Source organism: Gobius niger (assembly GCF_951799975.1).
Source record: "Gobius niger genome assembly, chromosome: 7".
Lineage (NCBI taxonomy): Eukaryota > Metazoa > Chordata > Actinopteri > Gobiiformes > Gobiidae > Gobius > Gobius niger.
The window spans coordinates 20,938,349-20,961,149 of NC_136858.1; the positions used below are offsets into that span (position 1 = coordinate 20,938,349).

The following is a 22,801-nucleotide window of genomic DNA, read 5'->3' on the forward strand; positions in this document are numbered from 1 at the left end:
TTGTATAATTAATGTTACTACTGAAGCATAAATCAAACCTTTACGCTTATTTATTCAGTATTCAAAGACCATTTTCTCCAGCACTTTTTTACTCTTCAAAATACATTCTCTGCCCTCTTAGGATCCTGAAGAGTACTGAGCTTTTATCCGGCGAGCGCTCCTACAGTAGTAGGCAAGTATATATAAGTAAGTATATGACAACCTATAAACTGTGTGTGGTACCGTTAGTCCTTGTTACCAGTAGTTTCTGTAAATCAAGTAGGCTTTATTATTTAGGTTAACTTATAAAATGCAACAGAAAACAGTAGGCCTGTATGTCCACAAATGTGTTCATTATTGATTTACAACCTCTCGAACTGTCAACTGATTCATTTACATACTGTCTGAGGTTTACAAAGTCATTACACATTGCCCGTATTCAGAGAGTTCCACTTGCTACCAGGGCAGTTCACTCCCATCCCAGTTGTAGGCTTTTCCTGTCCTGCTGATATTTAGTGAGTCAATGATACTCATGAGGTAGTTGACGGAGTGCTCAGTGCTGAACAACTTGTCCTTTGGTACATTCTTGTGATAAGGCCTGGACAGATCTGTGTCGAGTGTTCCAGGGTGTAAAGACACACACAACACCTGAGGATCAAAACAATAGGATATGACTTATTGTCTTTGTGAGGGACAATGAGGATTTGATCAACATTCACTACCTTTGGCCTACCACGGCCCAGTTCTATAGACAGATTTCTGGTTGCCATATTGAGTGCGGTTTTCGACATTCGATAACTGTACCATCCACCAAGACCTGTAAAATAGAACAATATAGCATCCATACAGAACGAAAGGGCCACCGGATAGCATTCTGTCAATAAAGTGAACTGTGACGATGATCTTGATGAAGAAAGCTCAACATATTTACAGAATGAGTATATATTTATATTTGTATATTTATATTCCAAACATTCGGGTTTTCTAATTACCATTGTCCCCAATGGATCCGACTTTTGCAGTAATATTGACGATGATTCCACTGTGTTGCTTGGCTTTATCTTCAGGCTGATGTCCAAAACCACCTCCTCCTTTCTGGAGAAGGGGTGCAAAATACTTGGCCATGACGAGGGGACCGACTGTGTTCGTGGTCAATGTGGATATGATACCCTAATAAGAGAAAAAAGGGGAGAAAAAAGAAAGCCTCCAATTATTGTTGTGTTGCCCTGAAGTAGCCATTGTGGCTACGATCACGGATGCATGATATTATTAGAGGTGGGTAGTACATTTCCCTAAGTACATATATGAAAGTACTTTATAAGGTAACTGTACTTCTTACTGTAGTTTTATCATGCAGTATTATTATATTGAAGAATCTGTACTATTACTTGATACGTACTATAAAAACTCCTTACACCATCATAACAGATTTTTATATTTTGTTACTTAATTCATCATGATTTACTTTTAATATATTTTCTATGGTATTTTCTTCGGAAATAGTAGGATTTTCACGTTATTTCATGTTATGTTTTGTTTTTCATGATACAATCCAATCCAATCCAATCCAATCCAACTTTAGGCTATGTCAAGCCTCAATCAAACTTTTACGCTCAGTTACAATCATGAAAAACAACAAACGAGCCTAGAAGACCAGCAGACCTGGGCAGAAACATCCCTCAGGCTGGTTTCTCCCTTCCCTGTGGGATGAAGCAATGCAGAGGAGTTCACAAGAAGATCCAGCCGCCTGAAGTCCTTCTTCACCACCTCTGACGCTGCTCGGATGTCCTCCTCACGGTTCACGTCCAGCCCGAGTAGCGTGACTCTACCCGCATGCTGAGCAGAAAGCTCCCTCAGCTCGGCTGCCCCATCAGGATTTCGGCATGTGGCTATTACAACCGCTGGAGATTTGTTCTTTAAGATGTGTTTGCAGAATGCAAGCCCCAATCCTCGGCTCGCACCTTGGATAAACGCTACGGGTGCAGCCATGACACAAATGACATAAGGAGCAGCGTTCAAGTTCCACTCATACATGAATGACGTATATCCGGAACATGGCTTTTATAATTGCTTGTGGGTTTAAAACGAGGCTAGAATAGAATCTAATTCATCGGTGATATGAATCCAAATCAGAACCTATAAAGTAACAAAAATATAATGGTTATAATAAGGAGTAATACATTACGATGTGGTAAAAGTCTGTCTTTTCCGAGCATAGTGAAAGGCGGCACGTTTCACAACTCAAGTGTGACCATGAACCGCAAAAGGAGAATGACACCCTTCGTTCACCGTTTAAACAAATATAACTTTTCTGAAGTGTTCTGTTATAAACGTTTTCACAGTCTATCATATTAAGTCCATACAAAGTGATGTTGTCGTTGTTTAACAACTTGCCCAGCAGGTGGCAACATTGTATCTTGAGTCAAGCTCTCCCAGAAGAAGAGAACGTGGTTGCTTAGCGACAACTGGAAGCTAGTTAGCTGCTAAAAAGCTGCTAACCAAGTATATTATGATTTTTCCGGGAAAATAGCATTAAATGGCGCCGAAAAGAAGGGGACCGCTACAGCTTATTCAAAAAGACGCGGAGGCGATTGCAAAGAAGGTTAATTTCGCTTTATGTATCATTTTCACACACAAGAATAACAAAGATAACTGTTTTCCCTTATTGATATTACAGTCCTAAAAGGTTCAACACCCATACCATTATTCCGATTAGTAGCGTTCTTGCATATGTTTTGCATTGTTTAATGTTGAGCCATTTATTGCTACGTTATGCTGACAGGTTAGCGTTCTTGTGAAAGATGTGCAGAACAAGCGTGGATCCGCATCAGATTTACTACAGAGGTAAACTTCTTCACTTGCAACGTACGTTTCGCTTGGTTTGTATAACATTAACATTACTGTGAAATGTTCAAATAGGTGCCAAGATGTAAAGATTAATGCTGAAAAGACACTAAAAGCACTGAATGCATTGGCAAAGGTTGGTAGAAGGTATGTTACTTAAGCAGAGGTGGGTAGGAGGGAAAACATTCAAGTAAGAGTGATGACTAAATTAAGAGAGTAAAAAAGCACTCTGGGAAAAATGTTACTTGAGTACTGTGAGTATTGAATAACTGAGCGTAAAAGTCTGATTTATTTTCCACTAATAACAGAATTTAGTAAACAAACACTAAATATATCTATTTTATGCGTCAAAACGACCATCAGTCAAGCAAACATTTAAGAGAGTACTACCTACCTCTGCTTAGAAATCTAGCAGATTATGATTATTGTTTAAAACATTTTCCTGATGTTACAGGCTGACGAACCAGCCCCAGTAGGCAATTATGAACAGCGGAAACAGGAGCAGGTGACAAAACTACAAGACGCACTCAAGTATTTGGACACTGTGGTCTTGGAGCTTTCACCACCAGGGCAGAGCTCCGCAACAGAGTCAGCCACAAGAGCAACATCTGATATTCTTGACTGTTGTCCTAATTTCTCTGTCTAATCGATGTAAATCTTTGTTAGTGATATACCAAGTGAAGACAGTGAGAAAGAGGACGATGAAACAGATAACAGTTCCCGGGGCAGTGTAGAGGATAATGATGCTGTTGAAGATGAGGATGTGACCCCACCCTCTCAGCCAGATCTCCGGACCTACAGTGTGCTCAGTGATTTCAAAGGGGAACAAGAAGGAGACTTAGCTGTCAAGGTAAAGATTTTCTATCTACCATGGTAATAAAAAACTAAAATAATTATAAGAATTCTTTATGATTATGGATTAGTTGTGAGGAAAAAGTATGAACAAATGTAGCATATGAACACGGTAAAAGTCAGCACACCCAGATGTACTTGTGTTTTGATACAGAAAGGAGAAGTTTTAAAGATTATTAGAAAAACAACTGATGGATGGTGGCTTGCCCAAAATGCTGGTGGAAAGACTGGAGTAGTTCCTAAAACGTTTTTAAAAGTAAGTACTCTATTTGAAATACTATGTAATATTATATAGTATTATACCAAGTCACTTTTCATCTGGAATCTGAATTATCTTTCAGTTTGGCTCAGGTGTGAGTGAAGAGGATGAGACCGAAGAAGATTATGATGATGATGATGATGCTGATGATGGGAGTGATGAAATGGAGGAGATCAACGAAAAATCAGACAGCGAGAAATATGAAGATGCTGAGAACAAAGAGAGGTATATTTAACAAATTCCAGAATGACAAAATAATAATTAATAAAACAAAGTCAACTATCTAACATGTTTTTTTTATAGTTCTCCCAAGTCTAACTGGTCTACAGTGAGAAAAGCCTTGACTGAGGTTATAAATAGTACAATAAATAATACAAAATTGGCATGACTGTATTTTCTGGACTATAAGTTGCACTTTTTTATAGTTTGGCTGGGGGTGTGACTTATATATGAAAATATATAATTTCACATTATATTCACACTAACATCCGCTAGAGGGCGCTCTAGGCTTGTATACCAGTATTCTGCACATTCAAGCTGCAAGTGGTGAAATATGCAGCCGAAAACTGTAATTGAGCAGCAGAAAGAAGGTTTTGACTGAGTGAGAACTTGTGAGGGACTGGCGAAAAGCAGAGCTTACTCTTACGACAATAAAGAAAATGAAAAAAGCTAATTGCGGGCTAACTGCTAGAGGAATAAGGTTGCAAATGATGCTTTAACAACGTGCTGCCGGTAGAGGCTTGTCAATGGTGCACCAGGGTGGCTAGTGCGACTTATATTCCGGAGCGACTTATAGTCCGGAAAATACGGTAACTCTTTTGTTGCTATGTGAAACTACAGACTGGTATTTTTCATGTCTGTAATAGATTGATGCAACAGATGTTCTTGCGGCCATGGGTGCCATACCTTCAGGATTCAGACCATCAACTCTTAATAAGCTGCTCACAGAAGAAGGTGACTCAACATACAATATATGTTGGATTTATTCATATAAAACACAAATAATATAGTAATATGAGAACATAGTGATCTGATTATTTCACAGGGATAAGATACAAAGTAAGTCATCATATCCAGCCTGAGCTCTGTCAGTCACAGCTGTCCTTTAAAGACCTCTTCCTGGAACCAGACACAGGCAGAGTGAGCACAAAATCATTTCATGTGGCTGGCGTTTGGAAAATGTATTTATCTGATTAACGGTCTTCTCTTTTGGTGCACAGGTCCGTCCTCGCCATGTTAGAGTTAGTGTTTGTTTCACTTTGTGGAGCTGTAAGCAGATTCCCACACCAGGGGTTGGAGTACAGGTCCTCAGCAGACATATTCACCTCTGTGCCTTTGATGGAACTAAGGTTTGTAGCTTTCAGTTCATATGAATGACATACGGTTCCTAATTAATGTTTTTGTCTGTCTCTGTCTTATGTGTTCTTTGTCAGATGCATCTACACTATGTGCCCTGAACAAATTTCCCCAAGAGGGCAAATAAAGTTTAATGTATTCATTCCTTACTCTAACCACATGGAATAGAAACTGGGCATGATGATGTTTGATTTTTACTGTATGTATGTTGCAGGTATTAAGCAACATACACACAGTCAGAGCTACATACAACAGCAAGAACTCCAAGACTTGGAGCTTTTCCCCAAGGGTACAACATTTTGTAAAACATATTTTCAAACTGTAAATAATGTAAATAAGAGTGATTTTGATAGTGTTCTTTTGTGCTAGGTGACAGGTGTCTTACCAACTCTACTGGATGGAGATTGTTTTCTTCGTTGCAACTCTTCATCGACTGATCTGGGTATCCTCTTTGAACTGGGGATCTCTTTTATAAGAAATGTAAAGAAAACATAAGCCATTTCAACATTTCTCTATTGAGTAATTAATGAGTTTGAATTTTATCAAAATTTTAGTCGACGGGTGAAAGAGGAGACCTAAGTTGTGGCTGGGCTTTCCTCAAACTGACTGACGATAGCGGGGACCTCCTTCCCAACAGGTGTTTATTTAAATTATCAATTTTCTATACTTATCGATAAAAATCCAAAAGTCTAGAAGGCAGACTGCATCGTTAAATTGAACATGTTTGATGCAGAACCTTTGAGTTGCCAGTGTACGGCGGGACACCCTATGAGAAAGACGTGGCAATGGAAGCTTCACTTACCAAAGGATGTGAGATATCTACAATTATTTATTATTAATTGACCGCACACAGCCCAAATGAAGCATAAATTGAAGGATAGACACCTGCCTCTGTTTCAGCCCCAACAAGTGTTTTCCAGCAGATGCTCCAGTCTAGACGGCAGCCCAAACTCATTATCAAACTGAGGTCTGCCGACAGCCGCACCAGGACACAGCTCAGGTAAAGGAAGAGAACTGTTTTGATGGGGTTTTTCTATGGTGTTGTGCTATGGGACTGTGCGCAGTGGTAACTAGAGTTTTTCCCCCCCAGTCTCCTCCCAGACACCTTGCTGCACTGTCTAAGCTGTGTCCAACTTCTAGCTCTGCACAGACAGCTGCTGGCCGACGCTCTGCTTATGGACAGACCAACCATGCAGACCGCGGGTAAAGGCCACATCAGGGCACACTGTTAGATACACTGTTAGCTAGATAACAAGATCCAATCTCTCTCTCTCTCCTATTTCCTGTTGCAGATCTGATGTGCTGCCCCATTCTCGCTACATTCCCTTCACTTTTAGATCAGCTGGATCTGCTAGATGCTCTCAGGGTACAAGGGAGTATATAATTATCATATCAACAGACTCATCACAAAAAACTGACTCAGAAATGTAACCATTCCATCAATTTTTTATTTGTGCCATTGAAAGATCATCTCTACAAGTTAAAAAGTTCAGAACTGTAGTAACAAAAATATATATTTGATGAGGCAGTAGTGTGCGTAGTTAGTTTTGATTGCACGTTAACTTGATAAAGAAATGGACTGTTTTCATTTTTGTTCTCCAGAGTGCGTGGACGGATGTCGAGAGCAGCATGAGCAGAGCGCAGAAGGTTTGTGCGTGTGTGCTGTGGAGGCAGGTCTCAACTGGAGTCACATTTGTAATCTGTGCATTTGCAGAGAGACTTCTTTCACGTGAAGCAGGAGTTTCACAGAGTCTACATGTCCTCCGTCTACTTCCTGTTGCACACCGCTGAACTACCGAGCTACCGCTGGGCTGACCCGCCCACTGAGGAGCAGAGGGCCCGGGTCATTTTTACTGCACTGGACTCACTCAAACTCAAACCCCCAAACAATGGACTATTGGGGGGCGCTGAAGTCTATCTGAGCTCTGACCACCAACATCTCGCCTTTGATGTGTCTGAGTTGACCTTTGATCTTCTCAGTGTGGCAAAGTAAAACCAGGAAAATTTTGGAGTAACAACTTCTACAATATATTATATATAGTAAATGTTTATAAGAAGAGTTGTACAGAACTGTGCAAATGTAAAGTAGGAATTTACTTGAATTAGGAAAGATGTCCAGTGTCATTACATACAGTATCTCACATGAGTGTTTACACCAGTAAAATGACCATGGAGTTATCCAGAGTTTCAAAGGTCGCCACTCTTCTCTTCCACGCCTCTGTGACAACATCACGGACCTGGAGGAGGTGAGAGACCTTGTGCTCCTCCAACCTCTGTTTGGACATGGCCCACAGATGCTCAATAGGGTTTAGATCGAGGGACTGGCTTATTAGTTAAGTGTTGCCCCATGAAAAGATACTTTATAATGAGATATTTGCAGAAATGTTTTGTGTTATGTGAGATAGTGTATACATTGACCACATAATTGTGCCATTATCTGGTCAGAATAACTTCATGTTCAGGAGTAAATGTTATGTATAGAAAAACAAATTTTATACATTTGCCTTAAAACTTTGCATAGTGTTTGCATATTTGCGGTCAAAATTAGTTCCCATACCTTTCTAAGAGATATATAAGTTTAGATGCCCATTGTAACGGAATTCAAAGCAAATGCAGCTTTTAATGATGGAAGGAGATTTTATTTGATGATCCAATTCCTTGTGTAAAGTTCAGTTTGTAATAAAAAATGTTCACACAAATCTTTTCTCAGAAGTGCTTCATCATTGAATGAGCAGCAAGTGGATCCCACCCTTTAGTTCAACATTTGAGAGAGTCAGTGTAAGGTTACAGGTGAATGGGCGTGTTCTGAATGTGTAATTAGGACCCAGTCGTCTTTTTATAGCCGGGTATAAAAGAGTCTGTGGAGGAGAGCTGAGGACAGACTGGAGCAGACGACTGAGGTCATCAGACGGCTTCTGTTTCACACATGACAACTCACACAATAATGGACATTTTCAATAGTATTTGTACACAAAGCACCAATGTACCACAGCAGGATGGCCCCTTGTGATGCAAAAATAATGTGTCTTGTAGTAGTACAACAAATCTCTTGGCACTTATTTGTAAAAACATGGAAACTTTGTTATTTTGTATAGATTGCACTGTATTTATTGAACGTCTATTGCCATACTATCTACTTTGACAACACAGCAGAGTCAAATTAACAACTTTCTTAAATTTTCTTTCACAAAAGTCACGATCTATAGTTGTGAAATTCCCTTATGAACTCAGCCATATGAAGAATTGAGAAGCTAGAAATGTGTCAGGAAAGTTTGGACCAGAACTATAAGATAAAAGATAAACTTTTCATGGTTCCCTTTTCTTGTCTGTAAAAAAATAAATAAGGTATAGGACCATTAAGTAAATTTAGAATATGATGAATGCAAAATATAAATATATTAAATATTAAATAAACACTAAATATTAAAATATGACATATATATATATATAACAACATAATGTAAAAGTTCCATGTCAAGTAAATGGCAAAAACATAATTTCTATTCTATTTTGCCATAAAACTGCTGAGTATTTTTGAGTGTAATTGAGCCTTCAAAGGCCAGTCCAGTTCTATATCCACTCTTTAATCTTCAGTGGAGTTCAGACAAACAGAAGAAGTGTCTTTTAGCAGATCTTTCCCTAAAACTGTCTGGAACCTTGCGATTGCCCGTGCACTCATCAAGAGTAAATGTACACAGAAACCTCTCCATGGTGCTCTGATTGTGGTGAATTACACTGCTGGTCCTGTTTTTCCACATTCCTGCGCTACTTTTGTTTGGTCAGTATTGTGTTGTGCTTGGTGAACTGGGTTACCATCCAGGGTACAGACAATAAATATCTGACCAGCAGAAAGCAACGCACAAAGTAACACGTATTATTGACAACGTTATGCAGTTCATAAACAAATATAATTTCAATACCTTAAAAATATATTCCAATCCCAAAAGACATTCACGTGACCTATGTCATTACATAGTTTCACCAGAATGTCCACGTGCTCTTTATCAAACTGAAACTACAGAATAGTGGGATCGGTTTTGGGATCAGTTTGGGACCAGTCCAAGAGGAAATAGGAAGCATCAGCGATGAATCAAGAAACATGATTCCGGAAAACAAGGTTGTTTTTATTGTGCACTGCAAAACAAACCAAAGGCACATGTTTTATTAGTCATTTAAGGTTCATATATTCCTCAAACAAAATGAACAAAATGGCTGTGATGGACTTTTATTCCAAGCTTTTGCCGGTTTTATCTTTTTTACTTAAAAATAAATGTGATTGTGTTGAATAAATTACGTATATTTGTATATCTCAGAACGGGTAATTTCAATCCTTTGAAATACAACAAATATTATTTTATTATGCCTATATTAAAAATAATGTCCAAAAAATGTCCCAAAACATTTTCTATCAACATTAATGTTGTCCCGCACACTCACTCACAATCAGGTATTGTTAGTGCCCTGCGGAGCAGTTCCCATGGCATAGTCAGTGCGTGAAGTGCAGGGCTGTAGTGCTGTAACCAGAGCCATAATGGACGAGCTGCTCCAAGGTGTGTCTCTCTTGACACTGGTCAAACACATTGGTTTGCTGCCCACAGAACCTCAGTGTTGTTCTAGTGGTAAAAGTATTGTTATATGAATCCAGGCAGATACAGTTATCAACCGTTATCAAAATAACAACAGTTAATAGATGTTAGAGTAAAACTCAAAGAAGTGTTGTGTCATGTAGTAGATTCTAGGTTTTATTATGTCTGATTATTTTATTGGGACTTTCTTGTCTCCAAATCATTTTAACTTCAAACTTAATTGCACATATGAGGCACTATATTCAAATCCAACAATGACCAGCATTAAAAATCATGTGAGGATTTGTGCACATGTAACTCGGAAACAGAATGACCCTTTTAAAAAGGAATGTGACCTTGGCTCAATCTCATAGATGAACAGGTTAAAAGCAGGGTGTGGCAGAGCGACAAGCAGGTGCTGCACATGGAGACAGCATCATTTAGGCTCAAGCGAAACATCTGAGTATTACAAATAAATCTATCCAGATTAGTCAATTTGGGATCCAAATGTGGAGTGTATCAAACAAACACTGACAAAAGAAAAGCAGGCCTTAGCACGCAAATGAAACAGAATGATCAAATACTGGAGTAGACTGTGCAGTGTTTAAGTATCACATGGAATAAAAAGGTTTGTTTAAATGTCTAATATCATGGAAAAGAAAGTTGTTTCTTGTCAAGACTTGTCAAAATAATTGTGACAGAACAAAAACAGATCAACTTGATTTGAATGTGTATAAATAAATGTGTATAAATGTATTCATTGTATGATCATGAATAAAGTGGCTCAGTTCCCACAAGAGACATGTTTTAACGTACAAAAGATTGGATGTATTCATGGAGGACAAATTCTCCCTAAACAGTAGAAGTGGCCTTAAGTATTACTTTTGAGCATTGTTCAATCTTAATCCCTTTGCGTAGATACCATTGTGTTGCTGATCAGGGTGACAAAACGCAGGGACTAACAAAGGTGAAGGCATCTATTAACCTGAGTAATCCTGAAATCAGCTTCAAAACAGATGGAATTAAAACTACAAAAGTGTTTTCTCAACCTTTTCCCATTCAATTTACCGGACTGTATTATGCACTCTTCTACAATGCCATTTTGTCCAGAGCCAAAGTTACTGTTTATGCATTGGTTGGTCTTTACTCAAGTAAAATACTCTACACACTTCACTAAAAAACAAATGTATCACTAAAGTTAATATAAAAAACAGGAACCACAACAGTAAAATCAGTAAAAACGGCCTACGGAATATATGCAAATGCTTTGGGCAAATGCTTTGGGCAAATTCTTCCCAAGCTTTTCCTCATGGCATTGACCCAGTGCATCCTTTTGTAAGCCAAAAGCCACTTAAGCACATCAAAAACCCCACGTAACAGTTTTGTATTTTACAACGATGACAGACTGGTATTTTAACTTGTATCCAAACACTTTAACTCATCCTCTCCTTGCACAAACAAACCAAGATACATGTTGCTGAGGGAGATTTGGAGATAGGAGGAGTGACAGAGGGAGGGAGGGTACAGGGCACAGACACACACGAGCCAACCTTTAAAACCCACATTAAAACTGGTTTTGCTCCTCACTCACTTTGCAGAGGCGCACTCAGCGTTTTGGGATTATGGCTTCCAGCGCGGCCGGAGACGAAATGCCCACGGGCGGACGGATCTTCACCACCCTCCCTGACATCTTCTTTCTCCCAGAGTTTGTGAGTTCAATATCATTAAATCACTCATCCAGAACACTATCAATACTAATGTGGGGCTGAATTGGTTATTTCTCTTACATTTACCAGTCCTTGAATGAAATTACAAAGCTTTTGTTTGCTTTCTTCTTCTTTTATTTTCATCAGGGAAGTTATTCAATTATTAAACATGAATTTCTCAGGTGGGTGTGATGAATATGTGGGTCAAAACTGTCGCTGAATTGAGATTAATATTGTTTTAATGCCTTTAATTTGTGATAGAATATACAACCAGAGAACACGGGCTGGATGCAGGATTAAAATTAAAATTAATGAATGAAATAAATATGACATGACAAGCATGAAACACAAATATACTGGGGATAATGCGACTGTTTGAGGAGATAAGCAGATGAATGATAGAGAAATATTCAGTTCAAAAAGGGTCACAATGTGTAGGTGTGTCACCGCTTACACACTGGAAGCAGCCAGTGTTTAAGAACAAGCTATTGCTGTGATCGATTACAACATTTACAGAAGCGAGCTAATACTTCAGTCCCCAAACACACAAAGCAAAAATAACACAGACTCTTTATGAGCATCACAGTCCATCATTCCATCATTTACTCACGTGGCAGTCTCTCATTTATTCTCATTTATTTGGAGCCCAATGATGGTCGAAGGGGCCCAGACTGGCTGCCACACTCCCTTCCGTCCGCCTCATTTTAGTTGTGGGTATTTGAGCTACTGGAATTTGATAGGCCTGAGAAGAGTGAAGTAAAACATTTCTATCCTACCCCTTCAGATGAATCATTCTTATTACAAATGTACACAAAGACAACTTAGCCCATCAACTTGCAGTAAAATAAAAAAGTGAATACATTTCTGGCTTTTTCTAGACCAGAAATACAAGGATCACTGAGGGTATGCAATCATTTAAAGCAGTACTATGTAACTTGTTTACCTTAATAAATCCTTTCCGTAGTCCCTCTGGGGGTAATACAAGTGTTGATGGGATGATCGGGGGGTCTATCATCTTCCCCTGGTGTCTCTGGCCAGTAATCCACACTTGCAGCTTTGCTACGCCGGGTCAGAGCCACCAATACACACTAATAGAATCCCGTAGAAGAAGCTAACAGGCTAATAGACAAAGCTAAATGCGGGCTAGCAACACTTGAACAGTATTTACAGCCAAGTTTTAATGAAAAAAAAAAATCTCTATCGTGTAATTGGATGTACAATATCCCTCTCTCCCTTTGTCTTTTCTGTCAGTGTAGTATTTACTACGGACAATTAATGAGTAAAAAAATGCAACATGCTACAACACCTGCAGTGGCGCTTATGGCCTCTAGGCGCATGAGTTACTTAGTACTGCTTTAATAGAAGATTTCTTTATAAGGACAAATACATTAAAAATAGTTTATAATAACTATTTTTGTTTTGTTTTATAAAGGTTATTTCAGCAAGTTTTAGAATTCAATTTTGTATAACAGTAAATGCAATGCCTTTTTTGGTAGACTATATTTTTGTAGAATCCTTGTGGACTACGAACCCCGACTCACAACCAAGTCCTGGCTTAATTCCATTATCATGTGTGGCGTGACCTTTCTGTGTGAGGTTAGTGGGATCCATGTCTGGTTGGGTTTAGGGCACTCAGTGAACTCCACATACAACTCACACAGATCCTGGACCAACATCCATGAGATGAAGAATAGATCAAATTAAGAGACATTTTCTGATATTTTCCAATATTGTTATGTGTCACGTATCTCTAAAGACTTTTCACATTGAGTTCCACCAATTCAAATATTTGACCATCAAGATAAAGACAATAACTAAACAGGGCCTAAAAAGGATATGAAAACTGTGTGAAAAGCATTGTCTAAACAAGAAAACACCTTCCTTGTGTATTAAGGCTAAATGACCCTAGTGCCACTGGTGGTTCACGTATACGTACCACTGACTTACTCATGGGTGTGATGGATAGAGTGACTTATTAAGTTAATACAGATGTTGCACAACTTGAGATTGTATTTGGTCACTCGAGCATGTAGGAAGACTCTAATTTTTATATATTTTAACTACATATTTGTGGATTTCTTTGTTCTTAAACACAAACATTGCTCATGTGCAATGAAATGAGAGGAATGTTTGATCAGATCCTTATCTTGATATGAAAAACATAGTCAGGGTTTACATTGTTGGAAAAATTGTATCACTAGAGTAATCAGATAACCCGATAATCAGATCTGATGTGATTCTCAGAAATCAGAGAATCCAAAACTTCTAGCTCTGAATGTGCTGAGAAGAATGACTGTACCTCCATATTTGGACTGTGTTAAATGTGGCATCAGCTTATTATAATTGGTAGCCCAGTGGATAAAGCACATGTGTAAAACTCAAAGGTCTAGAGTTATAGAACCCAGTATTTATTATATTCTTAAGTAATTGTGGTGATTTCAGCAAATTAAAACAGAAACAGCATAACTGCTTCAACTTATATTAAAAATGTAAGGGTGAAGAGAAGAAAGAGACAATTTAGTAAATAATCACATCTGGGACTTGAACTCACAACTGTAGTAAAACCACTCAACAGGATTTTCTCTACAAAAAACATGGGATTTATTTCATGGATAACCTTTGAGCAAAATGAGATTATATGAATATCATATAATGTTCATCAGGCTTCGCTGTTTACATGTCACTTCATCAATCTGGGAACTCCAGAAATCAGATCATGATCAGATTTTATGGTCAGGATGTAAACGTAGCCACTGTCACATTAACATTAACAACAGAATATCAGCATTGTCCAGCCATCTATGGATGTAGGATTAGAAATTCAAAGCGCTGGCACGAAATGCTCGCACTGTTTGCTGCCGAATATTTGACAAGGGTGGAAAGCATTTGTATGGAGCCCTGCCTGGTTTCAAATTCTTTGTTCTATCCATTTAGTCACATTGGTGCAAACCCCTAGTGAGGGTGTTTAATCAGAATCAAGACCTAATTTAAAAGGCCATACAGAGCTGTGATACACATGTTTTTCTTGAATATATGTATTACCTGGATTACCTTGCCTCATGACTCTAGCCACTATAATGCCATGCTTGTTTATTATAATACTTGCCTGTGTGCTGCTGTGCAGGTGTTTGGAGGACTGGTGTGGATCCTCGTCGCTTCCACCCGAGTGGACCCTCCGAACCCTCTGGGCTGGGTCATGTTTGTGTCCGTCTTCTGCTTCGTTGGCACAACGCTGTGGTTCTTCATTTTTCTGTGTGGAGCCAATCAGAGCAGCTTCTGGCCAGCACTGGTGAGACATGTGAAGGAATATTACAGTACCCTACTTATACTTAAATACTTACTACACCTCTGTAGTGATGTAGGTAACTTAAGGGTGTAATTGTTTAGACTTTCACACCCCAAGTCACAAATAAAATCGCCCCAGCAGTGATTGATATAGACATACATTTATTCCAACGTAGCTCAGGGGTCAAACCAGGTCCCCAGAGATATCATTTGTCCCCATTCAATCCCAATCAGGTCTCCAGTGCCATCTTTACAATTATAATATAAACTAACAGGAGGGTTTTACATGCCAGAGACAAAAGGTGGTCAAAATGTTAAGACTATGTTATATTTATTATAATGAAGCCAAATAATCATATCATGAGGTTGATGGATAAAAACATAACACATTAACATTGTGTTGTTTATTAAGCAATATTTCCTTCTGTAAATGTGATCATCTCTGACCCCTTCTGTTCTCCTCAGGACACCGGTTATCATTTTGTGGCAGTGGTGTTCTTCCTGAGTGCGTCTGTGGACTTGGCCATTGTCACTATAAATACAGGAAATGCCCTGAAACTCGCCAGTGCAGCTACCACTGACCAGTTACTCAAAATCTACAGGCTGGACATCGCAGCCGTGGTACGCGCCCCTGCCTCACATGTATCCCAACTTGAAACATTTCACGTATCGTTAATATGATTGTGTGCTTACATTCTCAGGTGATGTCCTATGTGGCCACACTTCTCTACTTCATCCATGCCATTTTCTCTGCTCGTCGGTGGAAGAGATCTTAGAAATACTAGGTCATTTGTTGCTGGAAAGAAGTGATGAAATATCAACATTATTTGTGAAGTGCCGTTGTTGTTGTTTTTTCCACTTTTTAAACTGAGTTGATTTCAGTTCATTTTACTTTAACGGAATCAGATGAACGAATAATTGCCAATAATTCAAGCTACGAAAGCAGGAAGGGTAGACAGATGTTGGTGGTGCCAACATTGAGCGATTACAGTTGTGATGTAAATATGCAATGATGTGATGGGCAACATCTGTTTTCTTGGATAAGTGAAGCTCGGAAAATTCTGAACAAAACACATTTTACAAGAGTTTTTACATCAAGTGAAAAGTGCAAAGCTAAACAGACTGAAAAGAGTTACTGAGTGGAGGCTTATCTTACAACTGCTTGATTAAAAACAGAATTGAACCAACTTTACATCAAACTAGATAAAAAATATTGTCATGGTGAACATTTCATATTGACGTTCTTTGATTTATTTGATGCTTATGCTGTCTCGTTTCAAACCACACTTTTCGAGGCCTGTGAGGGAGGGGCTTCGGCGCCTTGAGACTTGATCATGTGACTGTGTTGACTGTCAACAAAAGTCAAATATAGAGCATAAATAAAACTTTGCCGACACGTCGACATTTGAACCACTTTTCCCTTTGCGTTAAAAAAACACAAAAAAAGGCCTGCGTTTGATTGTGTTCCTGACATTTCTGTGAAACTTCTCAGATGTACATATGACTTCACGCATTTCCTCACTTTTTGGATTGAAATAAATGTGTTTTTTCTATCATTCAATCTCAACGCCACGACGAGTGCTTTTGTTTCGTTCGAAGAAATGTAATAACCTAGTCCCACACACACAAAACAATGGGATGGGGATTGAGACTGAAGATTTTGATCTGAAACCATAGACTCCAGAGTGGTACTGCTGTAAAAAAAAAAAAAAGTAAGTCAGCGCGAGAATAGAGTGATGGAGAGATACTGTGTTTTGGAGAACAGTGCTGATCTCTAGGTCTTTATCTGATGTGTGCTCTGCTGGTATTACACACAAGCCCCAGGATATGCTCCCTTTGGCTGACTGTATACACTGCACTATTTAGCAGGACAATGTATTCATTCAATAAATGCTCACTCTTATGTGGACTTAGTAGTAGAAGACAAACGAGACTGAGCTGAGCTTTCCCCCCATTACACTCACCAACAGCTGAACCGTCCAAAACCAGTGGTGGACGAAGTACATTTTAACTTAAAGGGACTATAGAGAGTTTAAAAATGTTAAAATTATGTATTTTCCTCCCCCTACATGTTCCAGCCATGTCCTAATGTGTAGAATGAGCTCAGATCGGTTCAGCACTACTGCCTCTAAAATCCTGCACTGTCACTTAAAAAGGTGTCACTTGCCGTCATGCACGAGCTTAATATAGAAGGTGCAGTTACACATATGGCCTGAGGTGGCAGTCGTGAGCATAAAATGGCCAACTTGCATCCAGCCCCTTTAAGTAAAAAGCATAAAAGCATGCAATGGGAAATGTACTTTATAAGTAAAAAGTAAAAGTATTTAAGAGTTTTTTAATCATTTGAATGAACTAAACTAGGTCTAAACCAGGTCTACCCAAGGTCTAAAGGAGTAAACCACTAAACCAAGTCTAAACTGGGACTAGAGGTCACATTGAACATAAAATATTTTAATTCTTAACCCAATTTAAAAATGTAGTGGAGTAGAAAGTACAGATACAGGCTCTAAAATGTAGTGAAGTAAAAGTAAAAAGTATGCATCATAAAATGTACTTAAGTAAATTCAAAGCACCCATAATTTGTACTTTTTACTTGTGCTTTTAATTTTGTTGCTTTCCAACACTGTCCAAAACAGGGCAGTAGTGTGACTGCAAGGGACTGCCTTACAGTTATGCATAGGATAAATTATTAGTATATTCACTCAGAGGACTTTAAAAAACACAATTAATTTAGGTAAAAACCTGTTTAAAATGTGGTGAGAAAAAAAAAGAAATCAGAGGTAAATGATTAGATTATTAGGGCAGGTCTACATCATGTCGGACTTTTTATTAGAATGGCTTCACACACAACACCCCTCCCATTTAGTAAACAAGCGTAAAATGAGGCAGAAGGAAGGTGGATGAATGCCACATGGGTGGAAAACAAGGCCATTGTGTGTGGTTTAAGATCTCAAGAATGTATAATTTTCATACATCTTTTAAAGTATTGACAGGACTTCGACTGTAGTTCAGTTGAAGTCCTATAAAAATAATAACATAATAATAAGATGCATTGCTCCAATTATTAATAAATGATTCCAGTATGTACTGTATGTATTAGATGATCTGCTTCAAACAATATGAAAAACAGAGTGTAGTAGGCAAACAGCCAGGGAGGCTTGTGAATATTGCAGAGCCCAAAACTCAGTGAGCTGTGTCCCAACAATAGTGACACCTTATCTGCCCATGCTCCAGCGTAGCCTCTGGCCACATATTTCTCTCAAAGTTTCTCCATAGTTTAGCCTGGGACCCTGGTGCGCACACACATACAGACATCTGAAGGGTGTGTCTGGTTTGTACCCAGTCCCTGCTTTGGGAACAAAGGCAGAACGGGTTTGTCTGCTAACTTATCCCCTCCTATAAGGGCCGGTCGCACCTGGGACGGCTCCGTTAGTCCAGTGTAGAGCAGGAGGACACAGCACAGGGAGCGCAGTAGTCAAGGAGATGGCTGCCACCACAGCTCAGCCCATGTCCAGCCTGCCCAGCGGACTGGGCATCTGCACCACTGCCCCAGACATCTTATACCTGCCCGAGCTGGTAAGTGACTGGACACAGAGGAGCATCGCTATGACTTAAATCTAATGTCTTAATACCGCATTCATTTAGACATATGATCATCAGTGTTTGTTGAAATATTTTTGTTCATTTTTCATCCGACTATGATATTGTTTCATTCTGTGTGTATTGACTTAAATGCACGTTCATACATAGATGTAATATCAACTAATTTAGCATTTCTATTCTAAAATTCTAAAAAAAATGATCCGAACCGTAGTGAAAAAAACAAAGCAAAAAAAAAATGAAACTAAACATTATACATTCAGTGCAATCATCTCATTTGAAGCGTAAATCCACTTGTCAACAGCCGGTTGACTTGGTCTTGGGTCGGAGCTAACTGGGTCTTCATCTCACATTTCATATTGTATCTGTGCTACTAATCTAACATGAAATGCGGCCAAAGTTTATTCTATTGCAGTGACAAAAGATAGAAAGTGCTCAGATAACATGTTGGCAAAACATCTTGGCTTGGCGGATCTCTTACATGAACGTTAAAATGCATCTGCACGAGCCACTCATGGTTATTGGTCATGCAGTCAGTCAGCATCATCGTCATCATCATCAAAGTGATGAATATCCAGGAAAACCAGATCTGAGATAATAAGAGCTGTGCCTTGATTAAACTGAACAACTGAAATGTGCCTTTTATTTGAAGCCACAGAAGATAAAGCGTGTTTGTACGTAGGCAACTGGGGGTGTGATTCATGCTGTACTTATGTCAAGTGGATGTGAGACATAGATATAAAATAAGAGAAAGAAAAGGAAAAATAAATGAAGGATTACCAGTAAACATGTATTACAGAGAGGTCACAAAGAGCATGACTAAATGAATGAATTGGTGTGTGTGTGTGTTATTGTATAAACAACAGGAGAAATGATAGAGGCCTGTCTGGAGTCTGAAGAAAATGATGCAAGGTTATGCTGTCTGTATTACCTTGTTCTCTGTATATCATATAGTATTGCTAGCATTTTATTGTTCAACAGGAGCTTTGGATGCAAAATATGCAGACCAGTGACCAACTAGCAACTGCTTCCAATACCCTGAGGCCCAGATAACTCTTTGTATGTGTGCACATTAAAATCCATTTAAACTACCTGCAGGTGTTTGGAGGTCTGGTGTGGATCCTGGTGGCATCCACTCATGTGGCACCTCCAAACCCTCTGGGATGGGTCATGTTTGTGTCGATCTTCTGTTTCGTTATGACGTTTCTGTGGATGGTCATCTTCGCCTGCGGTGGACATAGAAACAGCTACGGCTGGGCTGCTGCTGTAAGACATCACATTATTAAATGATACCAACTTCATCAGGAGTACAAACGTTGTGCATTTGTTTCTGCAGGACTTTGCCTATCACTTCCTTGCAGTGATCTTCTACCTCAGTGCAGGAGTGGTTCTGGCCTACATCACTATGATATTAAAGCCATCTTCAGTACTGTTCACAATTTACCGGATTGACATTTCCGCAGTGGTAAGTCTGATTCATTTCCCAATAACAGTTCTGTGGTCAAGAAGAGATCAAGAATAAGTCAAGATCTGTGGTCAGTTTTAGTAAATGTACCTGGCACAACTAAGAAAGGGCTAAATCCGGCTCTTTCTATCCAACTATGAAACTTCTTGAAACAAATGGATCGTATTAAATTAGATTTCACAAGTAACCAAAGATACAATTGACCAGTCCTTCACAAATGTATCCAAAGTTCCTTCCAGAAGCCTACAGACTTGACCCAGAAATATGTGATTGCAAACATTATAGTTACTGTTTTTGTTTCTTGAGTAATAATTCATTTTTACATTTTATACAAACTTTGGTACACGTGTAATATTTACACCAAGTTAGAAGATATTAAAGACCACTTATGTATCAGCATTTCAGAAGCTTTTATTTGTCCAGGTGTGTAATTATGTGTCTGCTCTGTGTCTTAGGTTTTTGCGTTTGCCACCACACTCTTGTACTTCATTCATGCCATCCTGTCCATAATCCGGTGGAAGAACTTCTGATTTCTACACCAACAGAATGTATGCGTCTGTACATGCGTGAATGTGACCAGTCCACGGTTTATAGACTTATCCATTTTGCACAAGACACAATTCTATTCCACTTCATTCACACTTTCATGTGGAAAGTGACTGATGTCAATACAGTATATCAACGTAATACATCAAATTTAACAATGGACTGAGGGAATAAAGAGAGAGAAATGAATGTATTTCATAGTATAAATAGTTGAGACTAAAACCATTACATAACACTGTGTAGAGCCTTATCACTTAAATTACGGTATTATTAGGGCCCAACATTTCAATAGTTTTTTGTATCCTATTAATAAAAAGCTTTTTATTTTGATCCTGTGTCCAGAGTTTTTTTGATAGTTAGCATAATGTTGGTATGATCTAGATCTGTAAGCAGTCATGTGTGCAGCCTTAAGTAAATATTTGCCCTCATCTATGTCACGATCAGAATACGGGCAAAGAAGTTAACTGGAAAGGAGTGGCCCAAAAGCAAATGTGTCAGATATTACTGGTATCACCATCTTATCTTTAAAGAAAACTTTATCTTTCCCGTCAATGTAAGTTTTATTTTATTACTGTACTTTGCACTAATTTTGTGTTTTTTTATTATGAGTAAGACGTGATGGAATATAATGATTGCTCCAGTGTTGGTACTTATGCTTAAAGGCAAGATACAAGTTTTTTTTCCTAGTAGTGGGACAAAATGAATTTAGTTCTTTGATATATTGTTAACTTGGTAAACTTCACCTTTTTGGACACAACTAGCGTTTTAATGGCTTCAGCTTTCCGCAAGCTTGTCCTCTTGTCTGTGTCCAACACAAGCAGCCGAAATGATATTCCTTCATACCCTTCAAGATAGGGTGAGGAGCTCAGTTACCTGTGAGGAGCTCAGAGTAGAGTCGCTGCCTCTTCACGTTAAAAGGAGCCAGCTGAAGTGGCTCGGGCATCTGTTTCGACGCCTCCCTCGGGACGTGTTCCAGGCATGTCCCATTGAGGAGAGGCCTTGTGGAAGACCCAGGTCATGCTGGAGGGACTATGTCTCTGAGCTGGCCTGGTGTCACCTCTGGGTCTCCAGAACAGCTGGAGGAAAACAGACCAAAACCAAAACAGAGATAGCGGTATTCGGAAGTTGCAACCCCCTGTCAAACCTGAAGACCGACAGTGTTATTGGGCCTCTTGTTTCCTTTATCCGCCCCACTGTTAAAAATCTTGGGGTGACTTTTGATACTTGCTTCAAATTTGAAAAACACATTGGATCAGTTGTAAAAGCCAGCTACTTCCAACTAAGACTTCTTGCGAAAATTAAGGCGTACTTGCCAAAAAAAGACTTAGAAAAGGCGATACACGCCTTCATCACTTCAAGGTTGGATTATTGTAACTCCCTTTACACAGGGCTGGACCTTAAATCCCTCCAGCGCCTGCAGGGAGTCCAAAACGCCGCAGCCCGCCTGCTGACCAGCACAAGAAAATGGGAGCACATCACTCCCATTCTGTCCTCCTTACATTGGCTTCCAGTTCCCTTTCGCATCAAGTTTAAAATTCTGCTGATTGTTTTTAAATGCCTAAATTCGCTGGCACCTCAGTATCTGTCAGAACTGCTGCAGCTCTACTGTCCTTCCAGAGCTCTGAGGTCTGCAGACCAGCTTCTTTTGTCTGTTCCTAAATCCAAGCGTGTGTCCAGAGGTGACCGAGCCTTCTCAGTGGCGGCCCCTAAACTTTGGAACAGCCTTCCTCTACATGTGCGCTCGGCTCAGTCTGTAGAGGAGTTTAAAACCAAATTAAAACTAATCTTTTTGCTTTGGCCTTCGGTTCCATGTAGACCAGATACAGTTTGTGCCTTTATATATTACCTGTGTTTAACTTTTATTGTGTTTATTGTACATATTGTTACTGTTCTTGTACAGCACTTTGGTCGACAATGGTTGTTTTTAAATGTGCTTTATAAATAAAATTGACATTGACATTGGAGGAGGTGTGTGTAGATCGGGAAGCCTGGGCATCTCTGCTTAGACTGCTGCCCTCGCAACCCAGCCCCGGATAAAGAGGAAGAAAATGGATGGATGGACTTCGACTTTCATTGTTTGTAATATTTAAATAAACTAAATCAGGTATCAGGCTATTAAACAACAAAAGACTCAGCTACAGTGTGATTTGCCCATATTTTTGTAAACCTCTGAATATTATCTTTCAGCATCAACGAATATTTCAGCATTCGTTGATGCTGAAATATGTAAAGAAATAGAAAAAGAAAAAGAAAATGGTATAAATGAGTTTTATTAACTTTTATAACATAAAATGCTAATAAAAAATTAATTATGATTCAAAGTCATAAATCAAATATCGGTGAT

At 39.0% G+C, this 22,801-nt stretch overlaps 4 protein-coding genes across 4 annotated transcripts; 3 read left to right on the forward strand and 1 right to left on the reverse strand.

Annotated features, from left to right (window-relative positions):
* Positions 1-322: 322 nt before the first annotated feature.
* LOC306965636 (C-signal) lies at positions 323-1,968 on the reverse strand (the record flags this gene model as incomplete). The annotated part of the gene is made up of 4 exons (XM_079560158.1): positions 323-627; positions 702-796; positions 972-1,149; positions 1,642-1,968. The coding sequence occupies 4 exons, from the start codon at positions 1,966-1,968 to the stop codon at positions 436-438; spliced, it is 792 nt and encodes a 263-aa protein (XP_079416284.1). The 3' UTR covers positions 323-435.
* A 455-nt stretch (positions 1,969-2,423) lies between these two features.
* nphp1 (nephronophthisis 1) lies at positions 2,424-7,902 on the forward strand. The gene is made up of 20 exons (XM_079559487.1): positions 2,424-2,581; positions 2,762-2,823; positions 2,899-2,959; positions 3,278-3,411; positions 3,490-3,673; positions 3,830-3,931; positions 4,017-4,159; positions 4,238-4,283; positions 4,801-4,888; positions 4,980-5,074; positions 5,155-5,283; positions 5,505-5,579; positions 5,660-5,770; positions 5,845-5,927; positions 6,024-6,100; positions 6,191-6,290; positions 6,381-6,493; positions 6,583-6,656; positions 6,893-6,937; positions 7,005-7,902. Exons 1-20 carry the CDS (start codon positions 2,516-2,518, stop codon positions 7,281-7,283), a joined length of 2,067 nt encoding a protein of 688 aa, XP_079415613.1. The 5' UTR covers positions 2,424-2,515; the 3' UTR covers positions 7,284-7,902.
* Positions 7,903-11,477: 3,575 nt separating this feature from the next.
* LOC306965420 (myelin and lymphocyte protein-like) lies at positions 11,478-15,646 on the forward strand (the record flags this gene model as incomplete). Its single annotated transcript, XM_079559822.1, has 4 exons — positions 11,478-11,564; positions 14,686-14,850; positions 15,312-15,467; positions 15,548-15,646. 4 exons carry the CDS (start codon positions 11,478-11,480, stop codon positions 15,620-15,622), a joined length of 483 nt encoding a protein of 160 aa, XP_079415948.1. The 3' UTR covers positions 15,623-15,646.
* Positions 15,647-18,279: 2,633 nt separating this feature from the next.
* On the forward strand, positions 18,280-20,441 carry LOC306965421 (myelin and lymphocyte protein-like; the record flags this gene model as incomplete). The annotated part of the gene is made up of 4 exons (XM_079559823.1): positions 18,280-18,422; positions 19,545-19,712; positions 19,783-19,911; positions 20,367-20,441. Exons 1-4 carry the CDS (start codon positions 18,330-18,332, stop codon positions 20,439-20,441), a joined length of 465 nt encoding a protein of 154 aa, XP_079415949.1. The 5' UTR covers positions 18,280-18,329.
* Positions 20,442-22,801: the final 2,360 nt, after the last annotated feature.